Source organism: Trichomycterus rosablanca, chromosome 3 (genome assembly GCF_030014385.1).
Source record: "Trichomycterus rosablanca isolate fTriRos1 chromosome 3, fTriRos1.hap1, whole genome shotgun sequence".
Lineage (NCBI taxonomy): Eukaryota > Metazoa > Chordata > Actinopteri > Siluriformes > Trichomycteridae > Trichomycterus > Trichomycterus rosablanca.
The window spans coordinates 20,564,247-20,583,519 of record NC_085990.1 but is presented as its reverse complement, the minus strand read 5'-3'; the positions used below and the strand labels follow the sequence as shown (position 1 = coordinate 20,583,519).

Below are 19,273 nucleotides of genomic sequence, written 5' to 3'. Positions count from 1 at the left end.
GTTAGTGTGTGTTGTGCTGGTATGAGTGGATAAGACACATCAATGCTGCTGGAGTTTTTTAAACACCTCACTGTTACTGTTGGACTGAGAATAGTCCACCAACTAAAAATATCCAGCCAACAGCGCCCTGTGGGTAACGTCCTGTGACCACTGATGAAGGTCTAGAAGATGACCAACTCAAACAGCAGCAATAGATGAGTGATCGTCTCTGACTTTACATCTACAAGGTGGACCAACTAGGTAGGAGTGTCTAATAGAGTGGACAGTGAGTGGACACGGTATTTAAAAACTCCAGCAGCGCTGCTGTGTCTGATCCACTCATACCAGCACAACACACACTAACACACCACCACCATGTCAGTGTCACTGCAGTGCTGAGAATCATCCACCATCTAAATAATACCTGCTCTGTGGTGGTCCTGTGGGGGTCCTGATCATTGAACAATAGGGTAAAAGCAGGCTAAAAAAGTATGTAGAGAAACAGATGGACTACAGTCAGTAATTGTAGAACTACAAAGTGCTTCTGAATGGTAAGTGGAGCTGATAAAAGGTGGTTTTAATGTTATGGCTGATCGGTGTATATTTACATTTATTAGTGTGATTGCAGTAATAATAACCTATATGAGCAAAAGTATTCACATCCCTCCCACCCACATACAATGCAACACTTTAGCAACCACCTCGCAAAGTGAACCCTAGTACACCTAGTAAACCCAGTACACCTTGGCAATCAACCCATTACCATAGCACTCGCCCAGAAACACCATAGCAACAACTCAGTATACCTTGGCAACCACCTAGCAACACCTTAGCATTATCTTAAAATAGCATAAACTAGGTCTAGAACTAGGAGCAGTCTTTACTACAACAACAACCTGTTACCATAGCATAGGTCTTAGCTATACCTTAGCAACCAGCTAAGATAATCTTAACAACCATGAGTACACTTCGGCAACCACCTAGCAGTATTTTAGCATTTGCCAAGCATGTTTGTGTGCTTGCACAATAACCTGTCTGAGCAGAAGTATTCACATCCCCACCAAATACATGCATGCACACACAATCACCTATCTAAACAAAAGTATTCTCCCTCCAAATACATACATTTACCCACTCATATCTCTCAATAAAAGTATTCAATCCACCACATACGTTACCACTGCTGAGCTGCAATCACATTTCTTTAGGAAATGCACCTTTTGTTATGAAATATTATTTTATTCATGTTGTGTCTGTAAGCTGATTTAAAAAGTGTACATTCATTTACCTTAAAGGATGCATGCTGTTCCATATGGCGGAGGAGATATGGCTTCTTTGCTGCAGTGAAATCACACTCACTACATTTGAACTGCTTACCTACAGTAAAAACAAGACATAAGCCAAAAGTATGTGGACACCTTACAGTGGCGGCTGGTGGTTATGAACTAGGGAAGAAAGGACGGTAAGCTAGGTGAATTGGGAAAGGGGCCTTGGGGAGGTGTACGTGAGGGCATATGCAGGCATGTAAAACCCAGATATATGTAAAAGCAGGAGAAAGGAGATTTTGTCTACAACTTGTGATCTAACAACATATAATATATACAACAGCATCACAGTATGCAATCACTAATAAAAGCTTGTGCAATACATTGTAATTGGTAATTTTGGGGGGATATAGTTCGCACTTTTGTGCTATGAAAGCTGTTTTTACATTTTCAAGGGGTGGTCTGACCACAGAAATACATAGTGAATAGCCTTGGTAGGAATGGGAATGACAGATGTGTTCTGTCTTTGGCATGACTATAAAAGGTTTTCATTGTTGCTCTGTGATCAATAAGCAATAAAGCTAAACTCACTAAACTCGACATTTCTTATACCTACTGTATGAATACTGACACAGAGCTAACTAACAGTGAACTACTCTTAAATATTTTATCATCATACTTTGTTTTTAATTTTATATTCTTATTGACACTTTTTGTGAAGCTCTGTGCAGGCCATTGAAATTTCTTCACATCATACTTTTCAAACCTGTCTTTATGTATCTTGCTTTGTGTACAAGGGCACAGTTATGCTGGAACAGAAAAGGATCATCCCCAAACTTTTGTTCCAAATTAAAGGAATGCTGTTTGTATTTATTTATATTTGAAATTAATTGTATACATCTATTAGCAATGGGTGCAAGTGAAACACCTGAACTCAAAAATTTGTATAGATTAGTCTCTTAATAGAGATTAGTCTCTACCTCAGCCTTCCCTTTGCCCAACGGGTTTTCCACTAGATCCTGGAACATAATTGTGGGCTTTCTCTTTCATTTAAAAGTAAAAGACAAATACCAGGTAAGCTACAAGTAACAGAGGTCCCCTATTGGCTTAACAAAGTAATCAAGATTTGTTATATAGCATTACGAGATCAGCAATATATGCAGAAGTTAAACCATTAATACCTGCTACCAGAAATTTCAGGACAGTAAGCTAGGAACACATTGCAACTGACTTATATAGAAGTAAACTGTTTTAAAATCATGTCCTAGTTTCTCAGCTTCATGCAGCAATAACATGGGTCTCATTGTTGCTATGTTTCTTAAATGGTAATATACGTTTTTTTGTTGTTAATATGGAAATCAAATGATAAAGCAATTATCAAACTTCCATGATGCCTCAACAAATTTTACCAAAGCAAGATTATTGATTAAGAGGCTCACCATCAGCTGAGTGCATGAGCTTGTGGCTTTTAAGTGTGCATTTGGACTTGAACTTCTTGCCACACAGATCACACAGGTGAGTTTTCTCAGTGTTGTGCCTGTTCATGTGAGCCTTGAGGTTGCTCCTGCTGCGTGATGCATAGTCACACTGCAGGCATTTGAAAGGTTTCACTCCTGTATGTACAAAAACAACAACAGTAAATCCCACTGATCAAAAAAGGCAGCGATCCCTGAATCCCAAGATGCAATGCCTCCTAAACTATGTGCAGAAGTTATGCCCTTTAAATATTCACTTTGATCATATAAACGAGCACTAATTTAAAAAGGGTAAGACAAAGAACACAAAGAACTGATTTAAGTCACGGTTAAATTTGGACACAAGGCGGCTCCTGGCTGACACAGCAGTCTATAATGCTAGCCCACCACCACACAGATCCATGTTTTAGTCTCAGCATTGGCACCTGCCACATCAGGTGAGAACAGGGTATCACTCAGGTGTTGCTGCAGGTAGGTAAACTACTATCTGGTTGAGGTACTGGTACAAGCAATGGAGGACAACTTGGAGTACTGTGTTCCTTTGCATGTTATGACTGCACAAAGATGCCTGCATTTATTTGGTAAAAAGAAGAGCCAGGTGGCTTCACAAATGTCCAGCATTGGTTGACGATGCAAGCAGGGGGTGGGAACGTACTCAAGTAATATGTTTTGTTAGTGGTAGGACACTGAAATAGGCCAAACTGAACACTGTCCACCTTTAATGAATAAAAACTTTGTGTTACTGTAGAATTCGGTTGGTGCTACTGCATTACAGAAAGGTTACCAGGGCAGTTGTAGCTTAGCTATTAAGGTACTGGACTAGTAATCGAAAGGTCACTGGTTCAAGCCCCACCACTGCCAGGTTGCCACTTTTGGGCCCTTGAGCCCTTTACCAGGGCAGTTGTATTTTAGTGGTTAAGGTACTGGACCGGTTAATGTACTGGACTAGTAATCGAAAGGTCTTGCCAGGTTGCCACTGTTGGGCCCCTGAGCCATTTACCAGGGCAGTTGTAGCTTAGCGGTTAAGGTACTGGACTACCAATCGAAAGGTCATTGGTTTAAGCCCCACCACTGTTGGGCCCCTGAGCCATTTACCAGGGCAGTTGTAGCTTAGCGGTTAAGGTACTGGACTAGTAATCGAAAGGTCACTGGTTCAAGCCTCACCACTGCCAGGTTGCCACTGTTGGGCCCTTGAGCCAGGCCCTTTACCCATAATTGCTTATACAGTATACTGTTACAGTACTTTGGATAAAAGCGTCTGCTAAATGCCAAAAATGTAAATGTAACCATAGCTAAAATGTTATGTTAAGGGTAAAATACTAATTGATGGCTGATTAAATCAGTCTCTAATCACCCTCTCTTGGCCTGGCTGACCACAGATAAATTCTACATATCTTTACAGCTACATGTGTAAGAGCGTGAGGGCTAGCACATGCTCCTCTAAAGATATATAATGTAACCCATTATCCTTTTATTATTTATTTATTTATTTTAACATCATGTTTCACACAATTTGGTTACATTCATGACAGGAACGGTAGTTACTCGTTACACAAGACTCATCAGTTCACAAGTTTAATGTCAAACACAGTCATGGACAATTTTGTATCTCCAGTTAACCTCACTTGCACGTCTTTGGACTGTGGGAGGAAACCGGAGCTCCAGGAGGAAACCCACACAGACACAGGGAGAACATGCAAACTCCACACAGAAAGGACCCGGACAGCCCAACCTGGGAATTGAACCCAGGACCATCTTGCTCTGAGGTGACAGTGATACCCACTGAGCCACCGTGGTGCCCCATTATCTTTTTAAAACTGTACAATGCACTAAGACGTCCAAAAAAAGTGGGTTGTTGTGGAATTTAAAAACAGAACAGAATTTACCCCACCTTCATGAGCCCAGATGTGCTGCTGCATGTCGCTTCCATTTCTTGTGCAGTAGAATTCACAGTAGGGACATTTGGTGCCTCGTTTTCCTATCACTCCTTTTACATGGGCGCGTATTCCCAGTGCCTCAAGAACAGTGCTCAGTGATGCATCTAAGCCATAAAAACACTTATATTACACAGGTTTCATGAACAAACATTTAATTAAAAAAAATGGATGTAGATTATTTTTACCTGGATGGCTAGTTGTGATATGATGCCTGAGTTTGTCTTCTGGAAATGGCTTCTTACAGGCAGGACAAACAAATATCTTCTTAACCTAGAGAGAGGGGTAAGGAATAATGATTCCCATTATATCCAATCATTTTTGTTTATCTGTTTTCACCAAATTTTCAGTTCCCCCACTAGCACTCTTATGACTAAAAAAGCTTGCAGTTTAGCAGGCTGAGACTCAACACATACTTCTTCCAGGACATAATACACCAGCATTGTGTCTTTTTGGACTACCATTTATGCAACACCATACAGTAGATAAAAAAGTGCTTAAAAGAGAGGGTGCTAAATCTATTAATAAACTCACAGACCAATGAGATTAAAATGTCTTTAGAGGGAAGACAAATTTGTAATTGTCAGAATTGTCATTGTAAAAATCTGAATCACAAATTGGATCTCAAACTGGGTTCACTTTATCTAATTTTAGGACCTAGATGAAGGTCTGATCACATTTCAGGTTGCATCTATGCATATGTACAAAAATTGTGAAAGGTTCAGAGCAGCACTGTACATATAATTTTTTCCTTAGATTTTTATATATTTTACATGACAGTGGTAGCCTACTGGGTAGAGCTTTGGGCTATCAATTGAAAGGTTGAGAGTTCGAATCCCAGTTCTGCTATGCAGCCACTGTTGGGTCCTTAAACAAGGCCCTTAACCGTCTCTGCTCCAGGGGTGCCATACAATGGCTGACGCTGTGCTCTGACCCCAGCTTCCAAACAAGCTGGGATACACAAAGAAAGAATTTCGTTCTACTGGACACCATTATATGTAAATATGACAAAGGCATTCCATTCTATTTTTTTTCCCTTGAAGCAGCAAATTTAACAAGGAAGATTTAATTTCCACCAGTGCGTCGTAGTACTACATTTTAAAAACCACTGCTCTTGGTCACAGATGACAAAGCATCCCTGATTTTCCAGTGATAGAGTAAACACTTTACTGGTACTCACTATTTCTGAGTGCGTTTTAAGATGAGCCTGCAACTTGTACTTGTCAGGCGTTGAGTACTCGCACCCTTCTGAAGGACACTTGAGGAAAACGTTACTGTGTCTCTGTATTACGTGGCGCTTTAGGCAGTTTTTGGTGATCGAGGAGTAGCTGCACTGCGAACAGTAATACTGATGCTCTCGTGTATGTGTCCGTACATGCATGTTGTAGTGAACCCGGTACCAGAAAAACTTTCCTGTGAACATAAAAATCATTAATGGGCACTCTGAGCAGAGAAGAAAACATTAAAAGAAAAGTACGCAGTACCTAGTAAACAATACAATAATAAAACCAATGGCCTCACAAGTTATTACAACAGAACGTGTGCGCACATGACAAAATAACCCTTAAACCTTTTAACTAGTTACAATTCATAAACTATCTTGGTGGAAAACAAGCTAATTATAATAAATGAGCCATTGGGAAGCCTAAAGACCCAACAGAAGACAGAATGTTCTAGAGAAACACTGTCCATATGGTCCCCTGGAGTTGGAATCGACTTGACAGTACTTAATAATAATAATAATGATAATAATAACTCATTCATTGTCCGTTTTACCACCGCTTTATCCTTTTCAGGGTCGCAGTGGGTCCGATTCACTGGTCAAAATGTAGGAAACACCCTGGACAGGTCACTAGTCCATCACAGGGCAAACACACACAAACATATACACCGATCGGGCATAACATTATGACCACCTTCCTAATATTGTGTTGGTCCCCCTTTTGCTGCCAAACCAGCTCTGACTCGTCAAGGCATGGACTCCAGTAGAGCTCTGAAGGTGTGCTGTGGTATCTGGCACCAAGATGTTTGCAGAAGATCCTTTAACTCCTGTAAGTTGCGAGGTGGGGCCTCCATGGATCAGACTTCTTTGTCCAGCACATCCCACAGATGCCCGATTGGATTGAGATCTGGGAAATTTGGAGGCCAAGTCAACACCTCAAACTCGTTGTTGTGCTCCACAAACCGTTCCTGAACCATTTTTACTTTGTGGCAGGGTGCATTATCCTGCTGAAAGAGGCCACAGCCATCAGGGAATACCGTTTCCATGAAAGGGTGTAGATGGTCTGCAACAATGCTTAGGTAGGTGGTACGTGTCAGTACGTGGTACGTGTCAGCCTGTCTGTTGGATCAGACCACACGTGCCAGCCTTCGCTCCCCACGTGCATCAATGAGCCTTGGCCGCCCATGACCCTGTCGCCGGTTTAACACTGTTCCTTCCTTGGACCACTTTTGATAGATACTGACCACTGCAGACCGGAAACACCCCACAAGAGCTGCAGTGTTGGAGATGCTCTGACCCAGTCGTCTAGTCATCACAATTTGGCCCTTGTCAAACTCGCTCAAATCCTTACGCTCACCCATTTTTCCTGCTTCTAACACATCAACTTTGAGGATAAAATGTTCACTTGCTGCCTAATATATCCCACCCACTAACAGGTGCCGTGATGAAGAGATAATCAGTGTTATTCACTTCACCTGTCAGTGGTCATAATGTTATGCCTCGTCGGTGTATTCACATCTAGGGCAATTTTAGTATCACCAATTAGCTTGACTGCATGTCTTTGGACTGTGGGAAGAAAAGCGGAGCACGGACCCACACAGACATGCAAACTACACAGAAAGAACCCCGACTGGTCCACCTGGAAAATGAACCCAGGACCTTGCAGGACAGTGCTACCCACCAAGCCACCACCAAATAATACCCACCCTGCTCCCCAATAATAATAATAATATAGCTAATTAAGAAATCAGTTGCATTTCTAATATAGGCAGGACACAGGAATATTTAACAAATTTGATCATATTGACATTTCAAGACCCCAGATGTTTTTAAAACATTACCACAGTATTCACACTCCAGATCACCATGGACTTTCCGTATTCTCTCGAAAAGTTCCATACTAAGCTGCTTTTTCTGAATTTGATCCAAGATCTGCTCAAAAGCAGATTTTTGTTTGTACTGTGTAGTATTCGAGTCCTCGGTTCCACTAGGGGCAGAGGCACTTTGAGTAACAGAAGATTCAGTCTGGCTATGAGCAACTGGGGTGCAGTTTGAAACTTCTGGCAGTATTTGATGGTTTGCTGACAAATATGAGATTTCAGATGTAGGACAATGTGAAGGCAAATCGCCAGGATTTTCAGTGCAGTCCACATTCAGCAACTTATCTTGCAACTGTTCTTTGTTTGGTACATTCTCCACAGTGGCCCCAGTCTCAACAATTGGGCAGGTGTTATTAGTTGTTGATGGAAGGTCCTCGTGGTTACTGCGGCCTAGCGTCTCTACAGCTAAATTCCCAGCATCTTGAGTTTGAACCTCTTGTTCATCCATTTCTGCAACCAGCACGTCCTGCGTGTTGAGAAGTGACAGTTCCTTGGTAATCTCCACGTCTTCATGACTCAGCATGTCTCTCTGAACACCATCCCCAGGTTTCAGTACACAGAAGCTGTGTTTCATAGATTCAGCAAAAACTGTAGATTCATCCACTTCTGGGTGGGACTCTTGGAAATGGGACTTGAGTCTCACTGTGCTGACGAACTTTCGTAAACAAATGGCGCACATGTACACGAAGGGATGCTTTCTAACGTGAGCCAGGAGGGCCTGGAACTTCGTCGCTCCGTGATCGCACAGCTCGCAGCTGTAGGGACGGTTGCTCCCGTGGACCATCAGATGCCGGTCGCGCTCCAGTTCGTACTTGAATTTCCGGTCACAGACATTACACTCGTAGAGAAGCTGACGTTTTCCTTCCCTAGTTTGTAGCTTGTACTCATCGTAGCAGTCTTTAACTTTCTCATCTTGCATGTCATGGCTCTCCCGTATGTGCTTAAGCAAGCTCTTGATGTCAGAGTATTTCTTCTTGCAGAAGCGGCAGTGCTGCTTGATTTTCTGGTGCACCCTTTCGACGTGTACTTTGAGGTGACCCTTGCTGAGGCACTGAAATGAACAGTGCTCGCAGCTGAACTTCTCCCCTGTATGCTTCCGCATGTGAACGCTGAGATTTGCCTTGATGGCGCTGGCATAGTCGCACTGGGTGCACTTGAATGGCTTCTCTTTGGTGTGAATTCGCAGGTGGGATTGGAGGGAATGCTTAAACTTGAAGACCTTGTTGCAGTATTCACAAGTGAATATTTTTAGCTGGGTTTGACCTAGCCTGTGTGTAAAGAAGAAAAATAATAATAAGAAGAATGCCTTTATTTGTCATATATACTTATACAGATGAACAGTACTACGGAATTCTTTCTTCGCATATCCCAGCTTTTTTGGAAGCTGGGGTGAGAGCGCAGGGTCAGCCAGGGTCACGGCGCCCCTGGAGCAGAGAGGGTTAAAGGCCTTGCTCAAGGGCCCAACAGTGGCTGCATGGGTTAATAGCCCAAAACTCTACCCATTAGGCTATCACTGTCCCACTACCTACAGTGCTGTAAAGAAGTTTACACCCCCTATCCTGATTTTCTCTATATTTGTATATTGGTCATACTAAGGACCTACCACAGCATCTTAATAGGGTTCGAGTCAGGACACTAACTTAATCTGAGAAGACTTCCAGGCACACATCTTTCGCCTTGCCTCCTTTAGCAGCAGCATCTTTACACTTGTCAGTGGTGGATTCCTAAAGCAAGCCCCAGCATGTACAAAGTACCAAGTTACTTTCTTTGTATTTTTCCACCCCTAGGGCAGGAGCCTCGACTGGACAGTTGGAGTCACTATCACAGCAGCAAGGAGGTAATACCCAATTCAGCCTTCCCTTCTGTAAACATGGCCTACTGTGGGTCTGTTTGAAAACTTAGTGAGCTCTCTACATAGACAGCACTTTACGTTTTACTAAACTCTTGCCTCAAATGCTGCCTACCAAGATGCCTTATTCTGACCGAATAATAAGGGAGCTCCGCGTGGAGGACAATTCTAATATGCCGGACGGAAACAGAGCACCAAGCGGAATTATTTTTAAATGCAAGTAATTCTCATTAATTGAAATTTTTATAAATGTGTACAAGTGCCATTTATTTGCAGTTTTGGGTGCTAGTGGGTTTTGTGGTTTGAATGGCCTGTGGATAACTCTGGTAGCTTAGTAAGCTGACACTTGCGGTGGTAGTCGAGGACAGCAGGTGATAGATGAAGTCTAAATAATCTGCCTTCTAAAGTTTGATGTCAGTTATAATCGTTTCTTCTTAGGCAACTGCCTAGGTAGGTAGGGGTCAGCTACGCAGCTTACTAGGTTTTCAGAATGACTCTGTGTCTGTTGAGTGCCCAGCTACACTGGTCACACTGTTAAGGCCTAAAACAAGACTCGGGTTGGTGGGCTAGTGTATTAAGACTGCTACACCACTAAGAACCCCATGGATATAATTTTTGCCCAGGATATAAAATTATAAATGCTAATCTACTCTAAAGCAAGCAAAACCTGAACTTCCTCATGTTTGTACATGTTTGTGAGCCTCTGAATGGGTTGTTGATTTAAATTTAGGAGTACAAACCACAAAAGCACAATCACCCTTTCTTTTTCATTTTGTTGTACAGACAAATAAAAACCAGTTGCTGGGTAAACCTTTCAGACCATAAAGACATGGTCACTTGACAAGTTTGGTGTGGAGGAACTTCTGTGGCCTGCAACAAAGCCCTTAAATCTTACGTTTGTGTGTGACTGCTCGGTCGTGTCAATTTATAATGTAAGAGTATTTTGTGATATGAAATATGTGCCAACATTTGATACAGATCTAATTGTATCTAACTGAGACATAAATTGATTTGTAATATTGCTACAGGCCTTCCTGTACTACGACTAGGTTACCAAAGTGAACAATTCTGGCTTTTTTTGATGGTGACGTTTAGTTTGAATTGATTTTGTGTATGTATTTATGATTTATATATGTATTAGGATTTATGTAAATACTATTTATTCAAATAATTTTCCAAGTTACCTAAGGAGGGTGGGGGTCTCTGCTGAGTCTGGTTCCTCTCAAAGTTTCTTCCTGTAATTTTAAGGGAGTATTTCCTTGCCACTGTCGCCCTTGACTTGCTTAACAGGGGTTTTTGGTCTGTTAGTCCTGGATTCTATAAAGTAGCTTTGAGACAATGGCTGCATCTGAAATTGCATACTTCCATAATGAACAGTACGCAAAAGCAGTATGCGAGAGCGGTTAGTGTGTATACGTAGTATTCATTAAACAGTATGCAAAAAGTACCTGGATGACCTACTGCTTGGGCAGCCATTTTTGAGTATGCAAACACAGCACACTATGGTCCGATAACCTATCCCATAATTCAACTGGAGCTGCAACGGCATTCAAAGCAGAAGAAAGATGGCAAAAAGCGAAGAGACAAAAATTTTAAATGCTATAATTGTTTTTTTGTTTTTTTTAATGCATTTTCTCCTCATTTTCCTCCTGATTTAGCGCACTCAATTTTGTCTTCCGCTACTAAGAGATACCAGATTGCATCCAAGGACAGCACGTCGCTGTACACGCCTCTTCCGACACGTGCACAGTCTTCCTCTTCTCGCCCATGCATTCTGCACAGGCATCTCTTCTGCCAATCAGGGTCCTTACACAGCGTATGAAGACCCACGCACACATAGTCCGGCCCCCACCCTGCAGATACAGTGGCCAATTAGTATCTGCAGCAGGCACTGCCAATTATGCCCGCCAGATGGCGCCCAGCCGACCGGTGGCAATGCCGAGTTTCGAACCGAGGAGTTCAGAAACTCGGTGCTGTTGTGCTAGCGGATAAAATGTTATAATTGTGTACAACCCTGAATAACATTATCAGTAGCTTTGTGGAAAATTACAGAATAATTTTTGTCTGATTTTAAAATTGTTATAACTGTGGCGATGTGACGTCATGCATCACATGACGTTGGTAAGATGGCGGACGTAGTATGTACGAGGTTGTGTGCATACTGCACACATATGTACCGAAAGAGCGTACAGCTTTACCGGCTGAGCAGTGCGCACTGCCTTAAATTTAGTACGTACTGTTTAGGTATGCGATTTTGGACGCAGCCAATGTCTATTGTAAAAAGTGCTATACAAATAAATTTGGCGTGACCTTTAGAGAAGGTGCCATTCACCATGTATGACCCATTCTACTGACAATGTTAATCTAGAAGTTGCATGACCATCACTGAAGAACTGAAATCGCCATTTGCAACAAATATAACAATGTGTACAGTATATGTTCACAACCTTGTTTAGAATAAGACTTTATACCTGTTGGATGTTAGAGGTGCTTCATAAGCAGCTTGGTGTATGACATATTCTTGGTAACCTTTCTTGAGTGCTGGCTCTTGAGGATCTGTGCTTCCACCAGCTGCTGTAGCTGCCTCAGCAGGAGAAGCCTCAATGGGAACAATTTTTGTGGCACCTATAAACAAACATTATGTCCATGAAAATGTTTCAACAGTAAACGTCTAGAGCATATTTAACTGTTGTATTGATTTCTCACCTGGTATGGCTTTGTGGGCTGCAAGAACAACATTGATGATTGGGTTTTTGGTACAGCTTGATGGCTCAGAATAATTTACAATAGGCACTTTATCTGTCTTTGATGTTCTTGCCTTCTTTGGTGAGCATTCTACATCATCTTCAGGTACAGGGTTATTATCATCAGGATCAGGATCTGGACCAAAACAAGCATTACTTTATTTTGAGTAGAACTTGGTAAAGACAGCTAAAGTATTTGGCTACGAATATGTGAACTCCTGCACATAAACATGTTGGACATCCAATTCCAAAACCATGGGCAATGATGATACATTTAGCAGATGCTTTTATCCAAAGCGACTTACAGTACTGTAACAGTATAGTGTCTAGGCAATTAAGGGTTAAGGGCCTTGCTCAAGGGCACAACAGTGGCAGCCTGGCAGCCTTTCAATTACTAATCCAGTACCTTAACCGCTAGGCTACAACTCCATCCCAAGGGGGAAGGTGTACTGCAAGATTTTGTGGGGTGAGATACTGATGTTGGGTGAGAAAGCCTGGCCCACCCAAAGGTGTCAAATAGGGTTGAGTCAGGGCTCTGTACAGGCCAATTAAATTTTTCTATACCATTCTTGTCAAGCCATGTCTTGCCCTGACCCAACCTAAAGCACTTATTAAAAATTTTCTGACCCACGTACCCTTCGTTTGTTCTTACAAGGTTTGAATTTTAGATGGTTGTCTACTTGTACTGGAGTAATGTTTACTTCTGTTACTGTTTTACACACTTTGGTTACATTCATGACAGAAACGGTAGTTACTCGTTACACAGGATTCATCAGTTTAAGTCTTTATTGACAAACACAGTCATGGACAATTTTGTATCTCCAATTTACTTGCATGTCTTTGGACTGTGGGACGAAACCGAAGCTCCTGGAGAAAATCCACGCAGACACGGGGAGAACATGCAAACTCCTCACAGAAAGGTCCCGGACCGCCCCACCTGGGAATCGAACCCAGCACGTTCTTGCTGTGAGGAGACAGTGATAACCACTGAGCCACCGTGCCGCCCTCACTCTGAATAAGACCATCTGCTAGATGCTGTAAATGTATACGTCCTTATGAATCTCACTGTGTGCACAAGGGTGGAACAGGAAAACCTTCCATATAGTTGAAAGCAAATCATTACTTTTTTATTTTATGCAATTAATTACACTGATTAGGCATACCATTATGACCACCTTCTTGTTTCTACACTCACTGTCCATTTTATCAGCTCCACTCACTTTTAAACACCTCACTGTCACTGCTGGAATGAGAATAGTCCACCAACCAAAAATATCCAGCCAACAGCGCCCCATCGGCAGCATCCTGTGACCACTGATGAAGGTCTAGAAGATGACCAACTCAAACAGCAGCAATAGATGAGCGATCGTTTCTGACTTTACATCTACAAGGTGGACCAACTAGATAGAAGTGTCTAATAGAGTGGACAGTGAGTGGACATGGTATTTAAAAACTCCAGCAGCGCTGCTGTGTCTGATCCACTCATACCAGCACAAAACACACTAACACACCACCACCATGTCATTGTCACTGCAGTGCTGAGAATGATCCACCACCTAAATAATACCTGCTCTGTGGTGGTCCTGTGGGGGTCCTGATCATTTAACAATAGGGTGAAAGCAGGTTGAAATAGTATAAGGAGAAATAGATGGACTACAGTCAGTAATTGTAGAACTACAAAGTGCTCCTATATGGTAAGTGCAGCTGATAAAATGAACAGAGTGTAGAAACAAGGAGGTGGTCGTAATGTTATGTCTGATCGGTGTATATCTACCTGCAACATCTGAAATTAATTATTAGGAAAGGTGTCCACATCCTTTCAACCATTTACTGTATCTCAAATAATGCTAAGAGAAAGCTAAAAATACTCCTACCATGAAGTTCATCCTCATCAGGAACCACTTTCAGTTCTGCAAAACAGATGTGTTTGGAACTTTGCCGTTTGTTGCTAAATTTTCGCTGACATTTCTTGCACTCCAGATCATTGGCATCTTCGGTCTGTGATTCAGCTGTTGATTCTGACTGCACATCAGAGGTCTCGTTCTTTGGCTGACCAGACACTTTGTTTGACCTCAGTTCATCTGCTTGGGGCTTTTTAGTTGATCCTTTTGGTCTACCACGTTTTCTTTTCACAACTCTTTCTGCAATGTTACAAAAAACATGATGCACTTGATTTTGAAAATGCTTTTTTATAATGTGCTAGCTGCTGCACTGTTAACACTTACCTGTAGATTGCTCCTGTGGAGACAGTAAAGGTTTGAGTGGAATAATAATGTCTTCAGCGTTGCCGTCCTCACTGGTATGTGTCTCGAGAACATGAGACAGGAGCAGTGATTTATTGGGAGAGAACAGGTTACATATTTTACACATGAAGACTGATGAAGCATCTGTGAACACATCAACAGCAGGGTCATTACAATATAAATATACACTTACTGACACTTTATTAGAAACACCATGATAATACTGATTAGGACCCTCCTTTACGCTGGAATACCCTGGACAGGACAACAATCCATTGCAGGGCAGTTGTAGCCTAGTGGTTAAGTTACTGGACTAGTAATCAAAAGGTCGCTGGTTCAGGCTCCACCACTGCTAGGTTGTCACTGTTGGGTCCTTGTGCAAGGTCCTAAACCCTCAATTGCTAAGACAATATACTGTCACAGAACTGTAAGTCGCTTAGGAAAAAAGCATCTGCTAAATGTCAGAAAATGTAAATGTAAATAAGTATGCCTGGAAAAGTTGTGCAAAATATTATTTTATTATTATTAAATAAATTATTAATAAATAATTGTATTATTATTATTGTGTTTATGAATTTCCCCCCTTTTTCTCCTGATTTTTAAAAAATGCATTTTCTCCCCTTTTTTTCCTCCCCCTTTAGCGTGTCCAATTGCCCAATTTGCAGCATGCTTCCTCTCTGTCTATGCCGATCCCTGCTCTGACCGAGGAGATCGAAGCTAACCCACGCCCTCTCCGACACGTGGGCAGCAAGCCGTATGCATCTTATCACCCACACATTGACGAGTGTTGTGCTGCCCAGCATTGTGTACGGAGAGACACACCCTAAGAGCACTCTTTCCTCATCTCTGTTTAGGCGCCTGTAATCAATTGTTGTTCATGTAGGCACCAAGCCCAGACGGATGGCAGTGCTAAGTTTCAAACAGACAAGTTCGAAATGTCAGCTCTGGTGTGCTAGTGTGTTTTACTGCTGAGCCAGCTGAGCACCGTGCAAATTTATTTAGAAAAGCCTTGTTTAACGACAAGGCCTGGCTCACAAATTACTTTCCAACTCATCCCAAATGTGTTAATTGGGGTTGAGATTGGATGATTCTGTGAAACATGCTTCGTTCACTGGGCACATTCACGTAAAATAGAAGAGGGCATTTTCTAAATTGTCGTCACAAAGTTAAAAGCATTTATTTTATATACTTAATTTTATAAAGTTGGTAGCAATGGCTAAAACACCTAAACACAAAAATGGGAAAGGTATCCACTTAATTATGTAATGTATTAATACATGACTAAAAGTCAATGTGTGCAAAAAAAAAAAACACTCCATACACCATTACACCAATTGTGAGTGGTCACAAACCCACTGAAGCTGACATCGTTTTTCGCTATTATAGCCCATTATCCTTATGGTTTATTGTGTTGTGCATTGTAAGTTGCATTTCTCTTGACGAAGGTTATAAAAAGTGTTTTTTTTGAAAATCCAGTTAGCTTAGCAGTTTTGAAATACTTAAACCAGTCTGTCTTTCACCAACACACCTGCTGAATAATTTCTGATAACAGATGTCCTTCTCCAGAGTCGATTTTATTAATTGCACTGCTGCCACATGACTGGCTAGTTGAATAACTACATAAATAATGTCATTGAGTGTTTTTAATTGTTCCCACTGTTTTGACAGTTTCAGAGAAGAGAAACAGTACTACAGAATACAAAGGCATTCTGATGTACTGTGTGTGCACTATGATCTATTAAAATAGTTTAGCTGAGAAAGAACTGCATAAGGCCTGACCTCAACTCATTCATTCCATTTCTATGTTTTACCACCGCTTTATCACGGTCAAGGTCGTTGTGGGTTTGATTTCCCAAAAATCACTAGGAGCAATGCAGTAACACACCCCTGACAGTAAGTCAAATCCTTCATGCCAACCATAGATCCCAGTGGTAGTGGGATAGCGTAATTTCAAAGCTGCCCCACCGGAGCGTCTCCTGTAATACCTGACCTTGCTATTGCTCTTGTGTCTGAATGGAATTGAACCTCAGCAGTCATGCCCTAGAAAAAAGTGGAGGCTTTTACAGCAGCAAAGTAGCCATTTTAATGTCTGTAATTTGGTATGTAATGCTTGTGTCAATGTGAAATGTTAAACATCTCTTCTTTGTGCTATTTTAATTGAATGCCTATAATAATAATGCTTTGGGTTGTTTTTGCATATGATGTGTCCCTACTGTTTTTTACTGGCAAATCTTTGATTTCCGGTCACTTTCAATCTTTTGTTTGATTTTTTTTTTTTTTTTTTTTTAAATAATACATCCTGTACAAGAAACACAGCCCCCCCCACACACAGAGAGAGAGACACACCAAATAAAAATGCACAAATGCAAATAATAAGGGTTTGTTCCCTGCAGAGTTTGTGATTTGTCATTTATGTTTTACACTCTGTGTGCACAAGCACAGACTTGCACATCCACACCTTTTTGTACATCCATCTGCAAATTTTTTTATATTTGCACTGTAGTTTACTTTATAATTTACAATTTATAATTTTACAGCTGTTACATGCAATCTGCGCCAGCCTTATGATGTAAACCGAAATAACACCTCCATATGTACCCTCAGGTCCTGTTGTTGTAGTGTGTTGGCTGAGTGTTGTTATTATACAGATACTTGTTTGTATAATGTGAATCTCTGTAGTGTGTACTATTACTTTTGATTTATGTAACTTGCTACTGAGGCCTTAATTTCCTTCGGGAGTAATTAAGTATCTATCTATCTATCAGGGGCGGCTCGTTCCTTAGGGCGATCGGGCATCGCACCACCAAAGGGCGAAAGGGAAGAAATTTTTCTATCACAGCTGTGACTGTTCTGGAGTCTGTCTTGCCTCGGAATATCGTAGTCCAATCAGCGTCGAGTTGTGTTCCGTACAGTACCTCCCCTTTTGGGGCGATTTCAGTCTGTTAACTGAAAATCGCCCGGATTGCTCTGATAGACTCTCATGCTAAGGCTCTTTTTTTCGAATTGCAGGCGCTGCAATACATTCTGAATGAGTTCCAGGAGGGCTCGCACTTACGTGCTTGCGTCACACGTAGCCTGGTGTCGCGATCTCATCACCATTACCTCAGTTCGGAGCAACTCCATCGTGTAATCAGGATAAATTAGCAACTTAAGAATTAGGGCCACCCAGACCAAATTTAAACATCAAGTATCTACAAAGGGGGGAAATCATACAAGTAACAAGTAAGTAATGTAATTTTTAAATAGTGAATTGTGATTGCACTTATTGTATCTCCCCAATTGTTTAATTGTACTTCTTTATTCATTGCACATCAGCCCCGATGCCAATCTTTATTCTGGATCTGCTGCACCTAAAATAAAATGCTATCTGATGAAGACTGAATTAAATTGTTAGTGTGAAGGCTTTACTTAATTTTATGATTAATGGTAAAGCTGGTCTCTCTCCATGTTCAAAGTTATTTGTGAGGTCAAACTGACAGATGGCTTAAGATGTTAATTATTTAAGCTTTAATTTACCCATTGAACGGGTCACCTTGGCAATCATCGCAACAATTTCCCCCCCTGAGAGATTTGGCAGGAGCCGCCACTGCTTTCTATCCATCTATTGGTTACATTCATGACAGAAACTGTAGTTACTCGTTACACAAGATTCATCAGTTCACAAGTTTAATATCAAACACAGTCATGGACAATTTTGTATCTCCACTTGCATGTGTCTGGACTGTGGGAGGAAACCGGAGCTCCCGGAGGAAACCCACGCAGACACAGGGAGAACATGCAAACTCCACACTGAAAGGACCCGGACCGCCCCACCTGGGGATCGAACCCAGGACCTTCTTGCTGTGAGGAGACAGTGCTACCCAGTGAGCCATAGTGCAGAGTTTGTAAAAATTATTTTAATTAGAAAATCAGCAAAACACGAAATTTGACCAAAATGTGTCCAAACTTTTGCATAAATTTGTTTGCAATTATTGAAACTGTATCAAGAAGTCTTATAATGATATGATTTTTAATGAAAAGGTATGAAAAAATGAAAAATAGAAGCATGTTCACTCGGGGTCTTACACTTATAAAACTCCCTATAGTGTGTGTTTAAACAACATAGAATTTCAAGCTCCTCAGTCATTAGAATGTAAACTATCACTACTGGTTTTGACATTTAAACACATTTGCGCCTAAATAACTGGAAAATGTACCACAAACGCGTTATTATTTATTGTATAATATATGTTAAATTCGTTTGTGTAGTAATTTACATGGCAGTAATGTATTTGTGACTTTACTGTGGAGAAAAAGCATCTCAAGTTTATTTACCGTTGACTGAACAGTGTTTAGGTTTGCACACTGTCCATCAGTTTCGAGAGCAACTTTATAAACTGCATTCTTAAAACTTTTACTGAACATAAAAAATAAAGAGTTTGTGAAATTATAAAAAGCGTTACAGTAATACAACAAACCGTTTTAAGCATTTATAACGTTTAGTAAAAAGCAAAGTGAGGACAGAAATGTGTTAACTAGTTTTACCTAACGCACTCACTCACAGTTCATCACTTCATCAGCAATAGCTGTTTCTGCATTAGCGCTATTATCAACACTGCTTAGTTTTATTACCTACCTGCTTGCTCTGGCTCCATTTTAATGAACTACACCCCAAGTCCAAAATACGAAAGCTGCTTTACTAC

The 19,273-nt window shown here is 41.2% G+C and overlaps 1 protein-coding gene across 1 annotated transcript in view; it reads right to left on the bottom strand.

Annotated features, from left to right (window-relative positions):
• Positions 1–19,273, bottom strand: part of LOC134309751 (zinc finger protein ZFAT-like) — a 25,802-nt gene extending 6,529 nt beyond the window's left edge. Inside the window, exons 1-11 of the mRNA XM_062991015.1 lie at positions 19,207–19,273; positions 14,574–14,735; positions 14,223–14,489; positions 12,311–12,484; positions 12,076–12,229; positions 7,717–9,023; positions 5,834–6,066; positions 4,842–4,926; positions 4,611–4,760; positions 2,684–2,857; positions 1,268–1,356 (exon numbers count right to left, since the gene is read on the bottom strand). Coding sequence (XP_062847085.1) covers positions 1,268–1,356; positions 2,684–2,857; positions 4,611–4,760; positions 4,842–4,926; positions 5,834–6,066; positions 7,717–9,023; positions 12,076–12,229; positions 12,311–12,484; positions 14,223–14,489; positions 14,574–14,735; positions 19,207–19,225 — 2,814 coding nt within the window. The 5' untranslated portion in view covers positions 19,226–19,273. The remainder of the gene's footprint in view (positions 1–1,267; positions 1,357–2,683; positions 2,858–4,610; positions 4,761–4,841; positions 4,927–5,833; positions 6,067–7,716; positions 9,024–12,075; positions 12,230–12,310; positions 12,485–14,222; positions 14,490–14,573; positions 14,736–19,206) is intronic.